This window comes from Talpa occidentalis, unplaced genomic scaffold (genome assembly GCF_014898055.3).
Source record: "Talpa occidentalis isolate TD23 unplaced genomic scaffold, MPIMG_talOcc4v2.1 talOcc4.7, whole genome shotgun sequence".
Classification (NCBI taxonomy): Eukaryota; Metazoa; Chordata; class Mammalia; order Eulipotyphla; family Talpidae; genus Talpa; species Talpa occidentalis.
The window spans coordinates 105,352,021-105,370,309 of record NW_023605083.1 but is presented as its reverse complement, the minus strand read 5'-3'; the positions used below and the strand labels follow the sequence as shown (position 1 = coordinate 105,370,309).

The following is an 18,289-nucleotide window of genomic DNA, read 5'->3' as shown; positions in this document are numbered from 1 at the left end:
GGAAGCCACTTTACAGCAGCAAAACATACAACTTCCCGGGACAGCAGGGCAGACTGGGCAGGGGCCTTTTAGGACAGCAGAGCTCTGCACTGAGGTGTGGCTTTATCCACCGTAAGGCCTGCTCTGCATTTACTGCGTGTGCCACTTGGCAATTGACTTCACCCACTGAGCCTCAGTTTCCCCATCTGCGAAATGGGAATATAAATAGCACCTAGCCGATTGGGCTGTGAAGAGAAAACCCTGAAAAATAGTTTCATTTCTTCCAAAGGATGAGGCAAAAAGCAAAGAACATCAAGAGATACCAAATCACATTGCCTGAGTTCTCGAAACTTTTGTTGAAAATGCAGAGAAGTGGCTGGCCTCTCTGTGCTCTGCTGCTTCTTACGCCTCTCGGATAATGGGTCATTTTCTGGATTATTTCACTGTTTTTCTCTAACGGGAGGTACCCCAATTGTTGGGATAGTCCGTGCTGTCCAACTTTCTGGCCAGCGTTTAGAACGGCAGCCGGGAGCCTCAAGGGGCGCGAGCGCGCGACTTCGGGGACAGGGTGGGGATGACTACGGGCGCGGGGTGCCACGGGGTGCCACGGGGTTCTGGTCCCGGGGCCCGCTGGGGTCTCGGCCCAGCCCGCGGGCTAACGCGCGCCCCGCAGATGGCGCTGCAGGCCAGGCCCGGCGCCCGGCAGCCGGAAGGGGCGGCGCGGCCGGGGCGAGCGGGAGGGCGGCCGGGCCTGGGCGCAGGCGGCTGGGGTGCGCGCCCACCGCGCCGCCGCCGCCTCTCGCAGCCGGAAAGGGGCGCCGGGGGGCGTCAGACGAGGGCCCCGCGGATGCCCACCCGACGGGCGGCCCCGGACCGCCGAGAACATGGGCGTGCTCAGGGCCGGGCTGTGCCCCGGCCTCACCCAGGACATGGTCCAGCTTCTGAGCAGCGGCGGGATCAAGACAGGTGACCGCGCGCGCGCCGCACAGCTGGGCACCCGCGGGCGCGGCCTCCACCGCGCAGGCACAGCCGGGAGGGGGCAGTCCCCTCTCTCGGCCGCTCGCGGCACCCCAGCTCCCCCCGAGGAGCCGGAAGGAGCAGTGGGGAGAACCAAGCCCCTTGAAGGGCGGAGCCCCTATGTGGACCCCGCACCTGCCAGGTGCTGCGGCGGTTGTTTCACAAAAGCCTCCTGAGACTACCTCTCCCAGTAGGATTGTTACCCCACTTTACAGCTCAGGCTAAGTGCGGGAAGTCCCCCGGCCTCCCTTCCGGCCAAAGACACGTGTTTTGTTTGCAGTGGTGGACCTGGTTTCTGCAAACCTGGAGGAGGTAGCCCAGAAATGTGGTCTGTCCTACAAGGTGAGCTGGCCGTCTCCACAGTCCGCACCCCCGGTGGCTGGAAATGTCAGTCCCCGAGACCAGGGTAGCAAAGGGTTCCCAGAGATTGCCAAGGGGGGCGGGGCTTACGAGACTCTGGGGTGCCCCCTCCCTTGACGGGTATGGCAGAGCGCTCGGGACTGCTTTGGGTTCAAGTGCGCTTGCCTGACCCTGAATTGCCGCCACCCCTTCGCAGGCTCTGGTGGCCCTGAGGCGGGTGCTGCTGGCTCAGTTCTCAGCTTTCCCCTTCAATGGCGCCGATCTCTATGAGGAACTCAAGATTTCCACGGCCATCCTGTCCACCGGCATTGGAAGGTTAGTGTGTGGACTTGGGGAGGGGGCCGGTCAGGAGGAAGTGGCTGCCTCCAGCTCTGCTGCTGGCGCTTGCATCTGAAGAGAGCAGGGTTTCCAGACAGCAGTAAGGGCAGCACGGAGACAGGGTTTCTCAGCCTTGCTCCTGACATTTCCAGATATGTGTGTATTTATGAGTGGGAGGGGTGGGGGGAGAGCTGTGACTGTCCTGTGCCTCCTAGGATGTTTGGCAACATCCAGGGCCTCTATATTCTCAAGATGCTAGGAGCACCTCTCCTACCTTGTTATGGCAACCAAAAATGACTCCAGACATTACCTAATGGCCCCTTGGGAGCAAAACCACTGTCCTTTTATTTAAGATGTCAGTATCTAATAATTCAGCAGATCAGACCAACTCTTCTCTGGCCCAAACTCCCACTTCACTTAAGCATAGAGCAAGAGAGAACATGGCGGTGTTCTCTGCCATGTAGGCATTTTCTGAGTGCCTACTATGTGCCTGCCATTCATTCTAGGATATATAATCTCATAGGTGACCCTAGGAGTAGTGATTATTAATCCCACATGAGTTTGCCCAAGAAGAGCAAGTGGTAGAAGTGGGGACTGAGGGCTGGGGTGCTGGATCCAGAACTTGGTTCATTACTGGTACTCTGCAGCAGGATGGAGCCAGAGAGCCTCTTAAAGGAATAGTGACATTTTGCCACATTGTTTGGAGAGGGAAAGAGTTGAAAGGCAAGGCAGTTTCTTGCAGAGGGAGTCTGACCTCTTACCTGGACTGTCTGTGTAGAATTTGATGAAGAACTCTGCCACCACAATGGTCTTTCCATTGGTTTGGGCCTTGCTGTTTCCATACCACATTCTCTTGGCAAGATCATGCAGTCATCAAGCACTGGCTGAGTGCTTACTGGGTGCTTAGTGTGAGGTTTGTCCAACAGTCCTCACTAAGTGCCTACTAGATCACAGATGTGTGCAGATGATGACATGTGTACAAGTAAGGCAAGGCTTCTGGGGTCCACTGAACAGAGATAAGAGCAGGTGAACACAGAGAGGAGTAAGCAGGAGTGGAGGCAGCGCAAAGAGAGAATGATTAACAGCAAGGAGATTTGGCCTTCGGGCCTTGGGAGCTTATAAAACCCAAATAGGAAGAGGAAGCATTTAAGGAGCAGTCAAGTTATAAACTGGCAGCATTGCAGCTACAGTGGGTGACTGCAGGGGAGATCAGAGTGGTTCTGGAAAGCTCTGTGAGGGATGCTGGCCTTGGGCATCTAGGAAAGGCGGGGCTTTCTGAGATTGCTTTCCAAGAACCAGGTACCATGCCTGTACCTCATTTCATATATTCTTTTTTTTTAATTTTACATGTTTTTGGTTTTTTTTTTAAGATTTTATTTATTTATACAAGCACTGGGTACAGTCAGAAGCGCGGGAGGGTGAGAGATTTCACCAGAGCCAGAGCGGGGAACAGAACAAGGCAGACCGACGAAGTACACTGCTGAGGGGAGCAGCGGGCGGCAGGAGAGGTCTGCGAACCATGTTGTACCCTCGCCTGGTGGCCGGGGATTGAACCGGTGCTGCAGAGGCTGCGGGCAGCTTTGCAACCCAGCGCTCAACCACTGTGCCACCAGGGAGGCTCTCATTTCATATATTCTTCACAATCACCATGAGGTGATGAGATTTCCTCATGAGGAAACAGTGACTCAGGTTAAAATGACTTGCTCAAGATCACGTACGTGACAGCCCAGGCATTGAAGTCATGTCCGTTCCTCTCCTGAGTTGAGAACTTAGCTCTCTGCCTGCCTCGAGGAAGGCCGTATTGACTGAAAGTAGAGCTTTAGGCAGTGGGGCTGGGGGACAGGCAGGGCTGAGGCCAGGGAAGGCTGTTGCAGTGCTGGTGGTGTGTGAGGGCCTATGTCCTGTGTAAGTGCAGTGACACTGGAGCTGTGTTAAAGATATGCGACTTACCTTCCTACCAGGTGGGATATAGATGTGAAGCATTGGGTAGTTCACTGGGTTTCTAGTCTTCCTCACAGTGTTCTGTGCACAGTTAGTGGGTGTAAGTTTGGAAGACAGGGAGATTCTGTAGTTAGAGGTTTAGGAAATGCTTGGGTAGCTCCAAACAAGCAGACTTCTTTTTTGTAGGCCTTCTTAGGGCCTTCAGTGCCAAAGTGCAGTATAAATCTTTCTGAGGACAAGAAAGCATGTAGTGCGTGCCTTGGAAGAAGCTGTATGGGTGGGGTGGGGTGGGGAAAATAGGTGGTTCTTTATCTCTGTATCCCCTCTTTTAGAATGAAGCCTTCAGGCAATATGAGGCCTTCAGGTAATGTTTGAATGACCAAAAGCCAGTGCAGAGGGAAAGGGAGGATGATAAATCCCAGAAATCACTTGTATTCAAAACAAGTGGTAAAATCCAAGTGCACATCTGCTCTACAAGGCAGGTAGAAGTCTCTCTCCATGTTGACCTGCTGAGTTAGAGGTGATAGGTAAGCCCCTCTAGGAGAGATGGTATGAAAACACAGGTGAGCAAAGTCAGCTGGGAGGTAGATTTGGGAATTTCTTATGCAGAGTGATCCTCATGTCCAAGAACATGGTTGACTCTTCACTGGAGAGTCAAGATCAATGATTTAGTCCATGATATTCATTGGAATCATCGGAAAGTTTAAGAAATATTTGTGCTTGGGCCCCACTTTTAGAAATTGTAATTGGTATCAGTCAATGTTTCCCAAACTTGCTTGCATGTTAGAATCACCTGGGGGACTTTTTTTTTTTTTTAAAGATTTGTTTATTTATTTATACAAGCACTGGATACAGTCAGAAGCGCGGGAGGGTGAGAGAATTCACCAGAGCCAGAGGGGAGAGCAGAGCAGGCAGAAGGACCGAAGTACACTGCTCAGGGGAGCAGCGGGCGGCAGGAGAGGTCTGCATGCCATGTAGGACCCTCGCCCGGCAGCTGGGGATCCAACCGGCACTGCAGAGGCTGCGGGCAGCTTCACAAGCCAGCGCTCAACCACTGCGCCACCAGGGAGGCCCACCTGGGGGACTTTTTAAGCATTCCGAAGCTCAAGTCCCCCACTCCCAACCAATTAAATCGCATTCTCTGGAGGGAGAATGTGGGAGGAAGGAAGAGGGTGGGACACAGGCAGCAGTATTTTTTGAGACTCCCAAGTATTTCCAATATGAAGAGAAAATTGGGCACTGCTGATATAGGTCTCTGTTTTTAAATTCCTCTGGTGGTTTTAAAATGCAGACAGGGTTGAGAATCACTAGTCTAGCCTAATGGTTTTTCAAACTTGAGCAGGGGCCAAATCACCCAGGGGCTTCATTGAAACTCAGATACCATCTCTACCACCAGGGTTTCTGATTCCTCAGGTCTGGGGCAGGGCCAGAAAATTTGCATTTCTAACCATTTCCCAGGTGATGCTGATGCTGCTGGTCTGGTGACCATGTCAGAAGAACACTGCTGTATTGGGGTGAGGGGAGGGGGTATCTCTGACCCCAGTGGGAGGAATAGGATCCAGGAGTAGCAGAAACTGGGTGCTTATTCACCAGGGTGAACACAGTTATCCCAAGAAGCCACAGGACTGCAGTGGTAACAGCATTTTGACTGACGGGGACCCGTGGTCATAATCCTGGAATAATGAAATTGAAAGAAATGAAGTGCTTACTGAGGTGCTACTTAGCATACAGAGGGGGGATGTGTAGTCTTGAAGGACCATGTTAGAGGACTGGTGCCTGTGACAGTGATTAAGGGTTAGGACAGGAGTGGTGTGGTCAAGACACAGGCAGTGTAGGAGGCTACAGTGTAGGAGGAGAAGCTTCAATCCACACGTTGGGCAGGCCATGGAGAGTAGACAGTAGGCAATCACCTGTTTCAGGGCCTAACTGGTCATGACTTAAATTCATCCCAAGCCTTCTACAGGCAGAGTGTTGACAATACAGAAACTAACACACAGTATCGCTCATTTCTCTGGGAACATTTATTGTTAGCCTCCCATGTGTCAGGCACTCTGCCAGTGCTGGGATTATAATAGTGTTGGCCCAGTGCTTGACTCAGGGCACACAGAGCCAAATGGGGGAAAATAGACCAAAACAAGCATATAGAAAATAATTACAAACTCCTAAAATGAGTAAGTGAGTTCAGCAGGGTTGCAGGATGTAAGATCAACACATAAAAATCACTTGCATTTCTATATACTCACAATGAGCATGAGAGAATGGAAATTATAAATATAATACCATTTGCAAAGTGGTAAGTGAAATCCCTAGGCATAAATAGAACAAGGCAAGTATAGGATCTGTATGCCAAATATTTAAAATTTCACCTAAATCATGACTGTGTTCATGACTCAACATAGTAAGAGATGTCACTCTTTCCCAAATTGATCTATAGGTTTAATGCTGTTCCTATCCAAATCCCCGTCCAGGCAGTTTAAAAAATGGGCAGGCTTATTCTAATAACTATTTGGGCTTAGAATAACTAAAACATTTTTTTAAAGATCAAGTTATGCATATAAGAGAGCTTCATAGTACTGACACTTAACCCCTTGCGCCACCAGGGAGGCCCTCCTAAAACAATTTTGTAAAGGAAGGATAAGGTTGGAGGAATTGCTGTACTAAATGTTAAGGCTTGCTGTATAGCTGCAGTAATCAAGACAAGCATGTTATTGATGAAGACACAGATCAATGGAGTAGAATAGAGAACCCAGAAATACTGAATAGAACCTCACAAATATGTCAAACTGATTTTTGACAAATGTGCGAAAGCAGTTGAGCAGAGAAGGGATAGAGCTTTTTTGAACATTTGTTGTGATGAGGAACGGGATCCAGGAGTGGTGGAGCTATTGGACAGGACAGATAATACGTCTAAGCCTAAAATCCATACATCATACAAAATTGAAAATATTTCATGGACTTTCATGTAAAGTGTAAAACTATCAAGATTTTAGAACAAAACAGTAGACAATCTTTGGGACGTAGGGGAAGGCAAAAGATACTAGACTTGACACTGAAAGTATAATCATAAAAAATGCTTCATAAATTTTTTAATAAAAAAATTTAAAACCTTTAGCTTTTTTTAAAAAAAAAATAATAAAACCAAGTCATAGAGTGGAGAAAATATTTTCGAGCCATACATTAAAACAATGAACTTGCATCTGGAATTCATAAAACTCAACAATAAAGCAAGAATCCAATTAGAAAATGGGCAAAAAATTCAAAAGACATTTCACCAGAGAGGACATACAGGGGGCAGATAATCACATGAAAAGATGTTCAATATGCTTATTAGGAAAATGCAAATTAAAACCACAAGAAGATATTACTACATACCTACCAGAATGGCTAAAACAAAAATGGCTATTATCACCAAATGCTGGTAAAGTACTTACACATTGCTAGTGAGAAAGTAACGTGACATAGTCACTAGGAGAAATAGTATTGTAGTTTAGTATACTGGTATATAGTAGTATAGTATGTAGTGTATGGTATACTAGTATACTGGTAGTATAGTATACTGGTTAATAGTGGCTGGTTCATACAATCCAGTAATTGTATTCTTAGACATTTATTCCAGAGAAATGCTTATTCCTACAAAAAAACTGTATACCAGTGTTCATAGCAGCTTTATTCAAAAATCACCCCAAACTGGAAACAACCAAAATATCCTTCCTAGTGAATGGGTAAGCAAGCTGTGGTACATCCTTACCGTGGAATACTACTCAGCAATACAAAGGAAGGAATTATCGATACACACAACTTGTTGATGGACCTTAAGGGAATGATGCTGAGTGATGAAAGAAAGTCACGAAGGTCACCTACAATATGATTCTGTGTAACATACTTGAAATAGTGATCATGGGGCTGAAGACTAGAATGGGGGTTGCCAGAGATTAGGAATGGATGGGGGAGGGGTGTGGCTATAAAAGGATAGTGATGGAAATGTTCTGTATTTTGGTTGTGGCGGTTACATAAGCCTGCACGTGTGATAAAATGATAGAGCTACACAGATACACACAGAAGTAATCCACTTCTGTGGATTGTACTGTAGTGTAATCATCTCATAGTGCAAGATGTTTCCATCAGAGAAAACTCAGGTACGGGGGACCTCCCTGTATGCTTTTTTTTTTGCAATTCCTGACTATAATTATTTCAAAGATAAAGAAAAAATTCAAATTATGAGAAATGCTATCAAGAAAACCCACAAGTGGCTGAGATGGAGAATGGAAGTGTGTCAAAATCCTCTAGAGAGAGGATCTTAAAACTGAGAGTGAGTGGAGGAGGGACAGAGGACATTTAGCCATCCCCTTTTTCCAGAAAGTTCTACCAGCAGAAGCCTCCTGGCCAGAGATGTTGGGAATGTTCTGGGAAGAAGCAGTGCTTGGAAGGAATATCTTGCTTTTCTTCTTGGGTCCTTCTCCTCTCCCATCCAATCCCCTGGGTTTTCTCTTCTCTTCTGCCATCAGCTTGGACAAGCTGCTCGATGCCGGTCTTTATACTGGAGAAGTGACTGAAATTGTAGGAGGCCCAGGAAGCGGCAAAACCCAGGTACCTGTGTGACCAGCAGCCAAGAGGAATGGGGAGGTGGGTGCATAGCCCTGGATTCCTTGGGGGGAGCTTCAGCCAGTGTACTTGTGGGCTCAGGGCGTAAGGAGAAAAGATGGGTGAAGAGGAGCAGGGCTTGCACTTGACCCATTCATGTCCCTGGGACCTGGGCAGGATTTGGTGGGGAGCTCCCATTCTGGGCTCTCTTTGAGGGCTCAAGGTTACCCATTGCCCTGCTTCTACTCAGGTTTGTCTTTGTGTGGCTGCAAATGTGGCTTACAGCCTACAGCAGAATGTCTTGTACATTGATTCTAATGGAGGGCTGACAGCCTGCCGCCTCCTCCAATTACTCCAGGCCCGAACTCCAGATGAGGGGGAGCAGGTAAGAGGCAGCTGGGTTTCTTTGGGGGTCTGACACAGGAAGACTCCATTATCTCTTACACTGTAAGAAATCTGGTCGTTTGGACGAATAGACATTGAAACTTGCACAGCAAGTTCTGTGTTCTTCCAACCACCCCTAGTGTGACATCATAAAAGCACAGTGATTCTTCCAGGAAACCCTCCCAGCTCCTTGCATACCCTGATTCAGGGCTGATAAACACCCAGGGCATTTGTGTTTCTGCCCCATTTCTTGCCCAAGGCAGACATCACTAATCAGCCCTATCACTCTTTCCCACTGTGTTCTTTTCCCACTTGACTTTATAGCTCAGCCACTCGAACTGGCCCATTAGACAAAGCCCATTTGCCATCCTAGACCTGAGTCTTTGTATCTAAGTGCCTCTGCATTCTCAGTCTTAATAACCCTCTTCATGGTGCTTGACCATATTATCCTGCTTCTTCCCACCCCTTCAGGCAGGTGCTCTCCAGAGGATCCAGGTGGTACGTGCATTTGACATCTTCCAGATGTTTGATGTGCTGCAGGACCTCCGAGGTGCTGTGGCCCAGCAGGTGAGCCTGCTGCTCTGCTCATTCCTGCTTTGCCAGCAAGTAAGGTGCTATCAGTATGTGGGCAGGTGTCCTACTACAGTCCGTTTGGAAATGCAGATATGCAATCTAGTGACTCCAGCTGTGCTGGCTACTCCCAGGATGGAATTACTGAGTGCTTAATTCATACACCTCATTGTTTACATGCCCCATTTCCCCACTAAACAGTAAGCCCCATCTGCACAAGGATCATGTCATAATCATCCTGCATTTACCCATTGCATTGGTTATTATTATTTCCAACTGCAAGTAAGAGACTGTCTGATGGACCCTCTATCTCAAGGACATTTAATTATCTCACATGAGCCTGGAGGTTGCCAGACCTACAAAATTGTGACTCTAGGTTGGTGTGTCTAATTCTCTTGCTCTTTTCCCTCGTGATTGCAAAATGGGCACTAAAGCTTGGCATCTGTCTGCACACATCCACATTCACGGCAGTGCAAGACAGATGCCTCTTTCCTGTGCTTCTTCCCTTTCATCAGGAAAAAAAAATTCTCCAAAAACCACTAGTCGACTCTTCTCTTCCCTTATATGTACTTGGCTAAAACTGCAATATGTGTGTATCTTAGACCAGGGGTTGGGCCTGCCCTGCTTGAAGCCGGGAGATTTCCGTGCAATACCTGAGCACACTCAGTGTCTTGTTAACAAGGAAGATCGGTTTGGAATGGCATTTGGGTTGCTACCCTGGTACATCTGCTACATGCTTAGACAGGATTCAGTGTACTGATTTTTGGCCTATTCAATTTGGAAGACACCCTAGAAAGAATAGTTTAACTCATCTTAAGCTTTTCCTCCTCACCCCAAAGCATGACATGGTCCCACAGGCATACTCAGGATTGTGTATAGAGTAAATCATTTTTGCAAACTTTAGAATATAATAGTTGAACCACTACTTGCCATAGGAGTCATCACTGTATATGACCCACTTTTGTGTTGAGACATGAGATCACAAAGGCCAAATCTGAGCTGTTTATTCAGCATTATCTATCTGGCGGACCACCAGATGGTTTATTTTCTATTATTACATAGAAACTTTACCACAAACTTAGTGACTTCAACCCACACATATTTCTTACCTCACCGTGCCTGTGGGTCAGGAGTCTGGGCACAGCTTAGCTGGTTCCTCTGCTCAGGGTTTCATTAGACCATGTCGTCAGCTGGGCTGTGTTCTCATCAGGAGCTTCAGTTGGCACATAATTTGCTGGCAAGTTCACTCAGAATTCTTAGCAGAGTTCATTTCCAAGGGACTTCAGTTTCTTGTTGGCAGTTGGGCAAAGGCCACCTTAGCTCCTAGAGGCTGCCCACTGTTCTTTGCCATATGGCCCAACCCATTGGCTATTCATGGCCTGGCCACTTGCTTCTTAAAGGCAGCAAAGGAGTAAGAGGCTGCAACACACAGCCTCATGGAACATAATGCAGTCATAGGAGTGACACCCTAGTACCTCTGTCATATAATGTCACTTAATCCAGAGCGTGACATTCCAACACTTCTGACATTTTATTAAAAGTCAGAAGCGCATCACAGTACTCATCCCCAGTCAGGGGGAGTGTTTAACTACCTGAGGGTGGGGATAAGGGGTCCACCTTAGGGTAGCTCTGTAGTGACAAGCAGAGAAGGACTTGCTGTCCCATTTTGCCAGAGATTTCACCCTGCTCTCCTAGAGATGGTAAGGAACGGCTAAGCCAATTGGCTTCTCTCTTTTCTGCCATCCTCCCTTAGACAAGCTGATGACTGGCCAATAGTTAGTAACTGGAAGACGTGCAAAAGACAGAGCAAATGGTGCTGAATCTCTAAGAGGGCCTATGTGAAAAGGGAAAAAAGCACTGTGGAAACAATCAGCAAATGATTTGGATATGAGGAATAAGGGAGGAGAGAGAAAAGCATGAAGGATTGATGAAGTCCAGAGAAATTAGGAGGACACTGATGCTGTGTACAGACAACAAATTTTGACTTAAACACGTAGCATCAGAGTTCCTCTTAGGGAAATAACTGATCCTGTTTGGGGCCATTTCAGCTATGGAAGGTGAAGGCCTAGAGACATGATCTAGAAGGAGACAGTGAAGGAAAGAAGTTAAACTCTTCAGCAAAGGAAGTCAGGGATTTCAGAAGTTAGCAGAGGAGGGAATCAGGAAAGGAGAAGAAAGGCTTAATAGGATCTGGGCAGGCGGGCTGTAAGGAGGAAGATGGCCACTGAGAAAGTCCCTGACTGAGCAGGGGTTTCTCAAATTTAATTGTTTCAGGGTATCTGTGATATCTTGTGATTTACACCGTCTGTCCACCCAAGTCTTCAGTAAACTGTTGTTGCAGTTTAGAAATGGGAATGGGGTAAAAAAAGATATCGTGTAAATTTTGTGATGCTGGGCAATGCTGGGGCCTGGGGAGGTTATTTCTACCAGTTTCTATAATGGTGTTCCCTAGAGGCCAATTGGTTCACCTCACCTGCTTCCTCCCAATCTCCCAGATAAGCGGTTCTTCAGGGACTGTGAAGGTGGTGGTCGTGGACTCAGTCACTGCAGTGGTCTCCCCACTTCTGGGAGGTCAGCATAGGGAAGGTGAGTGGTGGTCTATCAGAGCCCAGGGTCAGGGGGATGTGATCGCGCCTCCCAGCTCTGGAATCCAGTTCCAGCCAGCCTAGTCCCTACTGCCCTGCTGCCCTCTACTCTGTTTCTCCTCCTTCAGGTTTGGCTTTGATGATGCAGCTGGCCCGAGAGCTGAAGACCCTAGCCCGGGACCTCAACGTAGCAGTGGTGGTGAGGAAGTGGGCTTGGCTAGCATGCTTGCTCAAGGGGAGACATGAATCTAATTGCTAGAATCTCTGTATTTCTCTTAAACAGTAGTCTCTGTACCCCCAAAGTGGTCCTCTAGGAAGGGCTCATAGCCCAACTTCCCAGTGTCATTTAGACACCTATGGAGGGATCAGGCCATAAGCAGCCAAGGGATAAGGGGCTGTTTTATGTTTCTTTTTATATTCCTTAGGTCCAGTTTATTGAGTTAATATTCACGTGGATTAGTTTTCTCCTTGGTTGAGGTTTGACTACCATATACCATCCTATCTAGTCTTGTCACCTCATCATAATCAAGATCTAGAATATTTTTTATCACCCCAGAAATGTCCCTCAGCCCCAGACAACCACTGATCTGGTCTCAGTAGTTTTACCTTTTTCAGAGATTCATAGAGAGGGATCTTTATGCTTTTAAAGTAACTTTTTCTGCTTATGATGTAATTTTTTAAATCTGCATGCTCTCATAGGAAGGGTAAAAAAATAGTTAAATATATGATTCAAATTTGTAAGATTTATTTTTATTTATTTATGCATACAAGAGCTGTGGTTTAGGCCAGAGGTTCGGGGGGGTAAGGTGGGGTGAGAGGACTCATCACAGACAGAGTGGGCAGCAGAACAGGCCAATCTACTGAAATACACTGCTGAGGGGAGTAGCGGGCGAGAGAGGAGAGGTCTGCTACTCCATATGGGTAGCTCCCTGGCCGGGGATCAAACTTGTGCTGCAGTAGCTGCTGATAGCTTCGTAGTGCTGACACTTAACCCCTTGCGCTACCAGAGAGGCCTGCATATTAATATTTTTTATATCTCCATAAACTCTTTTTTTTCCTGCATATATATATACAAACTTTTAACCAACTTTCTACCTAAACTCTAACCTCATTAAAAAAAGTATCTCATTCCATTTTCCATGTCTTAAATAGATTCTTTGAAAATGCTGTTTTTAGCAGTTACATATTATTTTAGTTAATGCCCGTGTTACATGGGTCGGCAAACTTTTTCTGTAAAGGATCACATAGTAAATATTGAGGCTTTATGACCATGTGTTCTCTGTTGCAACTACTCAGCCCTGCATGAGAGCTGCTGTAGACAACACCTTAGCAGATGGACATAGCTGTCTTCCAGTTCAACCTGATTTACAAAAACAGTTTGGGGACCAAATTTCCTGTGGAAGATAGTTTGCCAAGCCCTGTTACACCGTAACAATCTGAACATTTCTTGACTTGGAGCTTCTAAGTCATTACTGGCTTCCTCTCTTATAAAGAAAACTACAGTAAATGTCCTTATACCTCAACCTTTGAACATCTCATATTCCCTCAAACTAAAAATATGACAACTGAGTCAGTGATACCTCTATTTCTAAGTGTTTAGATATGACATTGCCAAATTTCCGAGAAGGTTATACTAATTTTGTGGCTCCTTAGGGCAGTAGAAGAGGGCTGATTTTCCTATTCTGCTCTTTTACTGGATCACAGGGTCTCTGTGATCACCTCTGTGTGCCAGACTGGCTCGGGCAGTCAGAGTTCAGTGATGCGCAAGCCATATCCCTGTCGTGGCGCCAGGTTGGGGAATATCATTGAGAGGATATTGTGGCTCGGGTTGCTTCCCCATGACTAGCCTGGCAGACCAGAGCTGACTGACTAGACCTGAACCCCTCTTCCAAAACTCCCCACCCCCACTGCCACAAAGGGCATGGAGAGGTCTCAGAGTGGCTGCCTGCTGGGTTAGAGGTATAAGACGCAAACCCACTGTTGTCTTTCCTTCAGGAAAGTGTAGCCAGCACTGCTGATTCCCAGACGCGTGCCCCATCGCTGCCTGGTTGGAGTTCAGCGTGAGCCCTCTTTGTTCTATGGGGACAGGTGGCACAAGTCAGGAACCCAGGGTTCTGGTGCCAGACCTGCTGTTGAGAAGTTAATGAGTTTTGGGGGGTCACTTCTCTGCACTGAGCCTCAGTTTCTCATCTGTTAAATGAAGTAGTAGGAAGTGCTGCTAGTGCAGTCCCCAATACTAGCATTGTGGATTTGTAAGCCTCATTCTTTCTGCACAGGTAACCAACCATATGACCCGAGACAGGGACAGCGGGAAGCTCAAACCTGCTCTCGGACGCTCCTGGAGCTTTGTGCCTAGCACCCGGATTCTCCTGGATGTCGGCGAAGGGGCAGGAACCTCAGGCAGCCAGCGCATGGCGCGTCTGACCAAATCTCCCCGTCTGGTGAGCAACCCCAGGGGAAAGCCAGGAATCAGCCTTCGGGGGTTGGTCTCTGTGCCCAAGATGTCTTCTAGAGGAACTCTCAGATGCTGAGACCCTGCAACCAAGGAGGCTACCTACTTGGATTGCTTAACTCAAAAACTTACCCTTCCCTCCTGTCTCTTGCAGCCAACAGGTTTCCAGGAGACGGTAGACATTGGGACTTGGGGGGCTCCAGAGCGGAGTCCAACATTATAGGCAGATCAGATACAGCTGTGCTGTTGACTGGGCAAGAGAGAGGTGTGGAGGCCCCAGCTCTCCTGCACGGTGATGCCTGCTGTGCACTGGCACCTCGCATTTGGAACTGCAGTAGAAGCTCTTGGGCCAGTCAAAAGAGACATCGTGGTTGGCTCAGCTGCTGGATCTGTGGAAAAAAATAGACGCCAGGTGAGAGGATGCCGTGATGGAAGTGCCTGGTAATTCATGCTGGTGCCAAGTTTTCTTCCCTTGTTTCCACTCTGCATGTTTCCTGCAGGGGCCAAGAATTCAGAGAGATGGCTGTCTACACTACAGGATGGTGCCACAGCACAAACCAGTCCTGCCTTGATCTCAGACTTCCACCTTCCAGAACTGTGAGAAAATAAGTTCTGTGTCTGAGTGGCCCAGTCTGTGGTCCTTGCAATGGCAGCTCAAGCTGTCTAATAGAATAATGAAAACCATGTTTTTCTCAAACTCTAGTGTTGTGTCTGCATCTCTGGATATGTGCACTCTCCCACACTGAATCAGAAGCTCCAGGCGTGCACTGAAAAATCTGTGCTATCACAGCTGCTGGGTTCTGATGCTCAAGTTCGGGAACCAACCCCACCCTCAGTGCCACTCTTCCCATCCTCCGACACCAGGGAGAGGATTTGGGGGTGTGTGAGGGAGGGGAAACTCTTTGAGTGTCTGGAAGGCTAACATGGGGACCACTGCCGGGACCCTGAGCTTGAACACTGCTAACATCTCTGCAGACATGTGAGTCCCTATGGGACCTGCGTGCAGCTCTTGTCCCTGATCTGAGCACCACGTGCTGTGGCCAAGACTGGCTGATTTATGTTCCCACCCATACAAGTGGGAAGTGTCTGTGACCTCCCATGTCACATCCACACTGAGACTTGTGGGTCCAATACTGGAGAAATGATAGGTCTCTGCCGATCTGATTGATATTCCTGGTTACTAGTGAGGTGGGGTGTGTTGTTGCTTGCTGTTCATTTATACAACTGCTATAGTATTCCTTGTCTGTTTATTCCTTCTGTTTTCTGTTCCTATTTACTCTCTCTTGGCTTCTTTTGGAGTGTTTGAATTGCTTTTAGACCTCTATTTTAATTACGCTCGAGGTTTAATTTTACAATATATCCTTGTATATTTTGGAGATTGCTCTTGGTATAGTATTTGTTTAGTATTTCATAATGTATGTAGAATTTAATATTTTATATCAAATTTAATATCAAATTGAATGTAGGGACTATCACCATGTAAATCCACTAACTCTTCCCTATTGACACTGTCCTATACATAACCTCTACATATGTTAAGAAACTGTAAGGCAATGTTATTGATATAATTTTTATTTTTATTGTGATACATATTTAAAAGAACTTAAGCAAACAAAAATTTTTGATTATGTTTACATACATTTTTACTATTTTGCTATTCTTTCAGTCCTGACATTCTACATTTTCTTTGGGTATCATTTCCCAAGAAATTCCTTTGGCATTTTTTGGAACTGTTTTCCCGGTGACAAATTCTTAGTTTTCTTTCATCTGAGATTATATTACCTCATTCCTGAAGGATATTTTAACTGGATAGGTATTTGTATGTGGAAAATGAAGTTCTTTTTTTCTAGCATAAAATATATTCTATGATTTTTTTTAAAGATTTATTTATTTATGCATACAAGAACTGGGGTCTAGGCCAGAGGTATGGGGTGGGTAAGAGGATTCACCAGAGACACAATGGGGTGCAGTATAGGCAGATATATTGAAATACACTGCTGAGGGGAGCAGCAGGCAAGATAGGAGAGGTCTGCTGCACCAAATGGGTTAGCTCCCTGGCAGGGGATCAAACTCATGTTGCAGTGGCTGGCAATAGCTTGATAGTACAGAGATTTTAACCCCTGTGTCACCAGGGAGGCCCTGACCGCTATGATTTTTTTTTTAAAGATTTATTTATTTATTTATACAAGCACTGGGTACAGTCAGAAGCACGGGAGGGTGAGAGAATTCACCAGAGCCAGAGCGGGGAGCAGAACAGGCAGACTGACGAAATACACTGCTGAGGGGAGCAGTGGGTGGCAGGAGAGGTCTGCGCACCATGTGGGACCCTCACTGGAGGCGGGGGATCGAACCGGCGCTGCAGAGGCAGCGGGCAGCTTCGCAACCCAGTATTCAACCGCTGTGCCACCAGGGAGGCCCCCTGATCTCTGTGATTTTTGATGAGAAACATGTAATGATTCAAATCCCATTCCTCCATGTGAAATTCCTATTTCCCTGTTGTTGTTTTTTTTTTAAATCAATGTAACATTGGTTTACGTCACTGTTTGTGTCTGAGAGTGTAGGATCTACCCCTTTAGGCACTGGTATCACACCGCACCTTTCACCAGAACACCCACAGTCCATGACCATCATCTGTTGTGCCCCTTGTACACTTTGTTTTCACCCCATTTCATTTTTTTTCTTTAGTTTTCAGCAGTTTAATTGTGATGTATCTGAGCATGGATTTATTTGGATTCACTGAGTTTCGTATATCTGGAAGTTTAGGTATTCTGCCAATGTTGGGACGTTTTCAGTCATTATCTCTTAAGAAATATATATATATATAATATTATACATATATTATAGAACACATATATGTAATATATATATATATTACAGTGCAAGGGCACAGGCTCACCAAATGCCTGAGACCTTATCACAGTACAGAATGTATCTTTCCCACATCTCACCACATCATTACTAAAGACCTACTTCCCAGAGTTCCTTTTACCCAATGTGTCATGTCTGTCTACCAAGAAAAATTACCAAAGGGGAAAAAAAAAAACTTACTAAAAGGCAAAATAACTCAGCTTGACAACACAGAGTAAACATCAGAACCAGACTCAGATCTGGCAGAAATGTTAGAATTATGAAATCAAGGAATTTGAAACAAGATGAATATGCTGAGTGCTTAATGGAAAAAAAAGATAATATGCAAGAACAGATGTGCATTGTAAGCAAAGAAATTGAAATTCTAAGAAAGAATTAAAAAGAAATGTCAGTAGTCAGAAACACCCTAACAGAAAAGGAGAAACACTTGATGGACTCAGATAGAAAGGACACAGCTGAGGAAGGAATCTGAGCATGAAAACAGGACAATAGAAAATTCTAAAACTGAAACACAAAGGGAAAAATAGATTGACAATTCAAGAACTGTGGGGCAACTACAAGGGGGTCTCATTCACATAGTGGGATTTTCTGAAGGAGAATAAAGAAAGAACAGAAAAATGACTGAAGCGATAATGACTGAGACTCTCCTCCAAATTAATGTCAGATACTAAACCACAGACCCACTAAACTCATAGACTATCACCCAGTTAAAAAAAAAAGTTTTAAAAAATCCGATACTTACTCAAAATGGCAGATATATTTTCAAACTTACGAAGATCAAAGATGAAAATTTGAAAGAAAAACCACCAACCCAGAATTCTGTACTCTGAGTAAGTCTCCTTCAAAGGTAAAGAAAAAATGAAAGATTTTCTAAGACAAAACAAAATGGATGGAAATTGTGAGAAGTTCTGCCTCACAAGAAATGTTAAAAGAAATTCTTGAAGAAGGAAAATGATACAGGTCAGAAGCTCATGTTTACATGAAGAGAATTCATCAGAAAATGTGTTATAGGTAGAAATAAAAGCTCATTTTAACTGATCTAGCAGATAACAGTTCAAAATAACAGCAGCAATGTATACTATTTATAGGCTTATGAATGTATATATACCAGACACACATTTATTAAACAATCTGACAGTTGTGCTCCTTGATATTTACTCAAAGATTGGAAATTTTATGACCATACAAAACCTGCACTAGCAGCTTTGTTCGTAACTGCCCAGACTTGGAAGCA

The 18,289-nt window shown here is 46.0% G+C and overlaps 1 protein-coding gene across 3 annotated transcripts; it reads left to right on the top strand.

Moving 5' to 3' along the window:
* The first annotated feature begins 802 nt into the window (after window positions 1–802).
* RAD51D (RAD51 paralog D) lies at window positions 803–16,227 on the top strand. Of its 3 annotated transcripts, XM_037491432.2 has the most exons (12): window positions 803–945; window positions 1,277–1,338; window position 2,389; window positions 2,818–2,984; window positions 3,681–3,691; window positions 8,121–8,202; window positions 8,447–8,581; window positions 9,052–9,147; window positions 11,646–11,736; window positions 11,864–11,934; window positions 14,012–14,176; window positions 14,342–16,227. In XM_037491432.2, the coding sequence occupies exons 1-12, from the start codon at window positions 864–866 to the stop codon at window positions 14,408–14,410; spliced, it is 1,032 nt and encodes a 343-aa protein (XP_037347329.1). In that variant the 5' UTR covers window positions 803–863; the 3' UTR covers window positions 14,411–16,227. The 3 variants fall into 3 exon arrangements, 2 of the variants coding, with proteins under 2 accessions (XP_037347329.1, XP_037347328.1); XR_005121745.2 differs by lacking the exons at window position 2,389; window positions 2,818–2,984; window positions 3,681–3,691 and adding an exon at window positions 1,553–1,671 and having other exon boundaries at window positions 14,342–14,599; window positions 14,688–16,225; XM_037491431.2 differs by lacking the exons at window position 2,389; window positions 2,818–2,984; window positions 3,681–3,691 and adding an exon at window positions 1,553–1,671 and having other exon boundaries at window positions 14,342–16,224.
* Window positions 16,228–18,289: the final 2,062 nt, after the last annotated feature.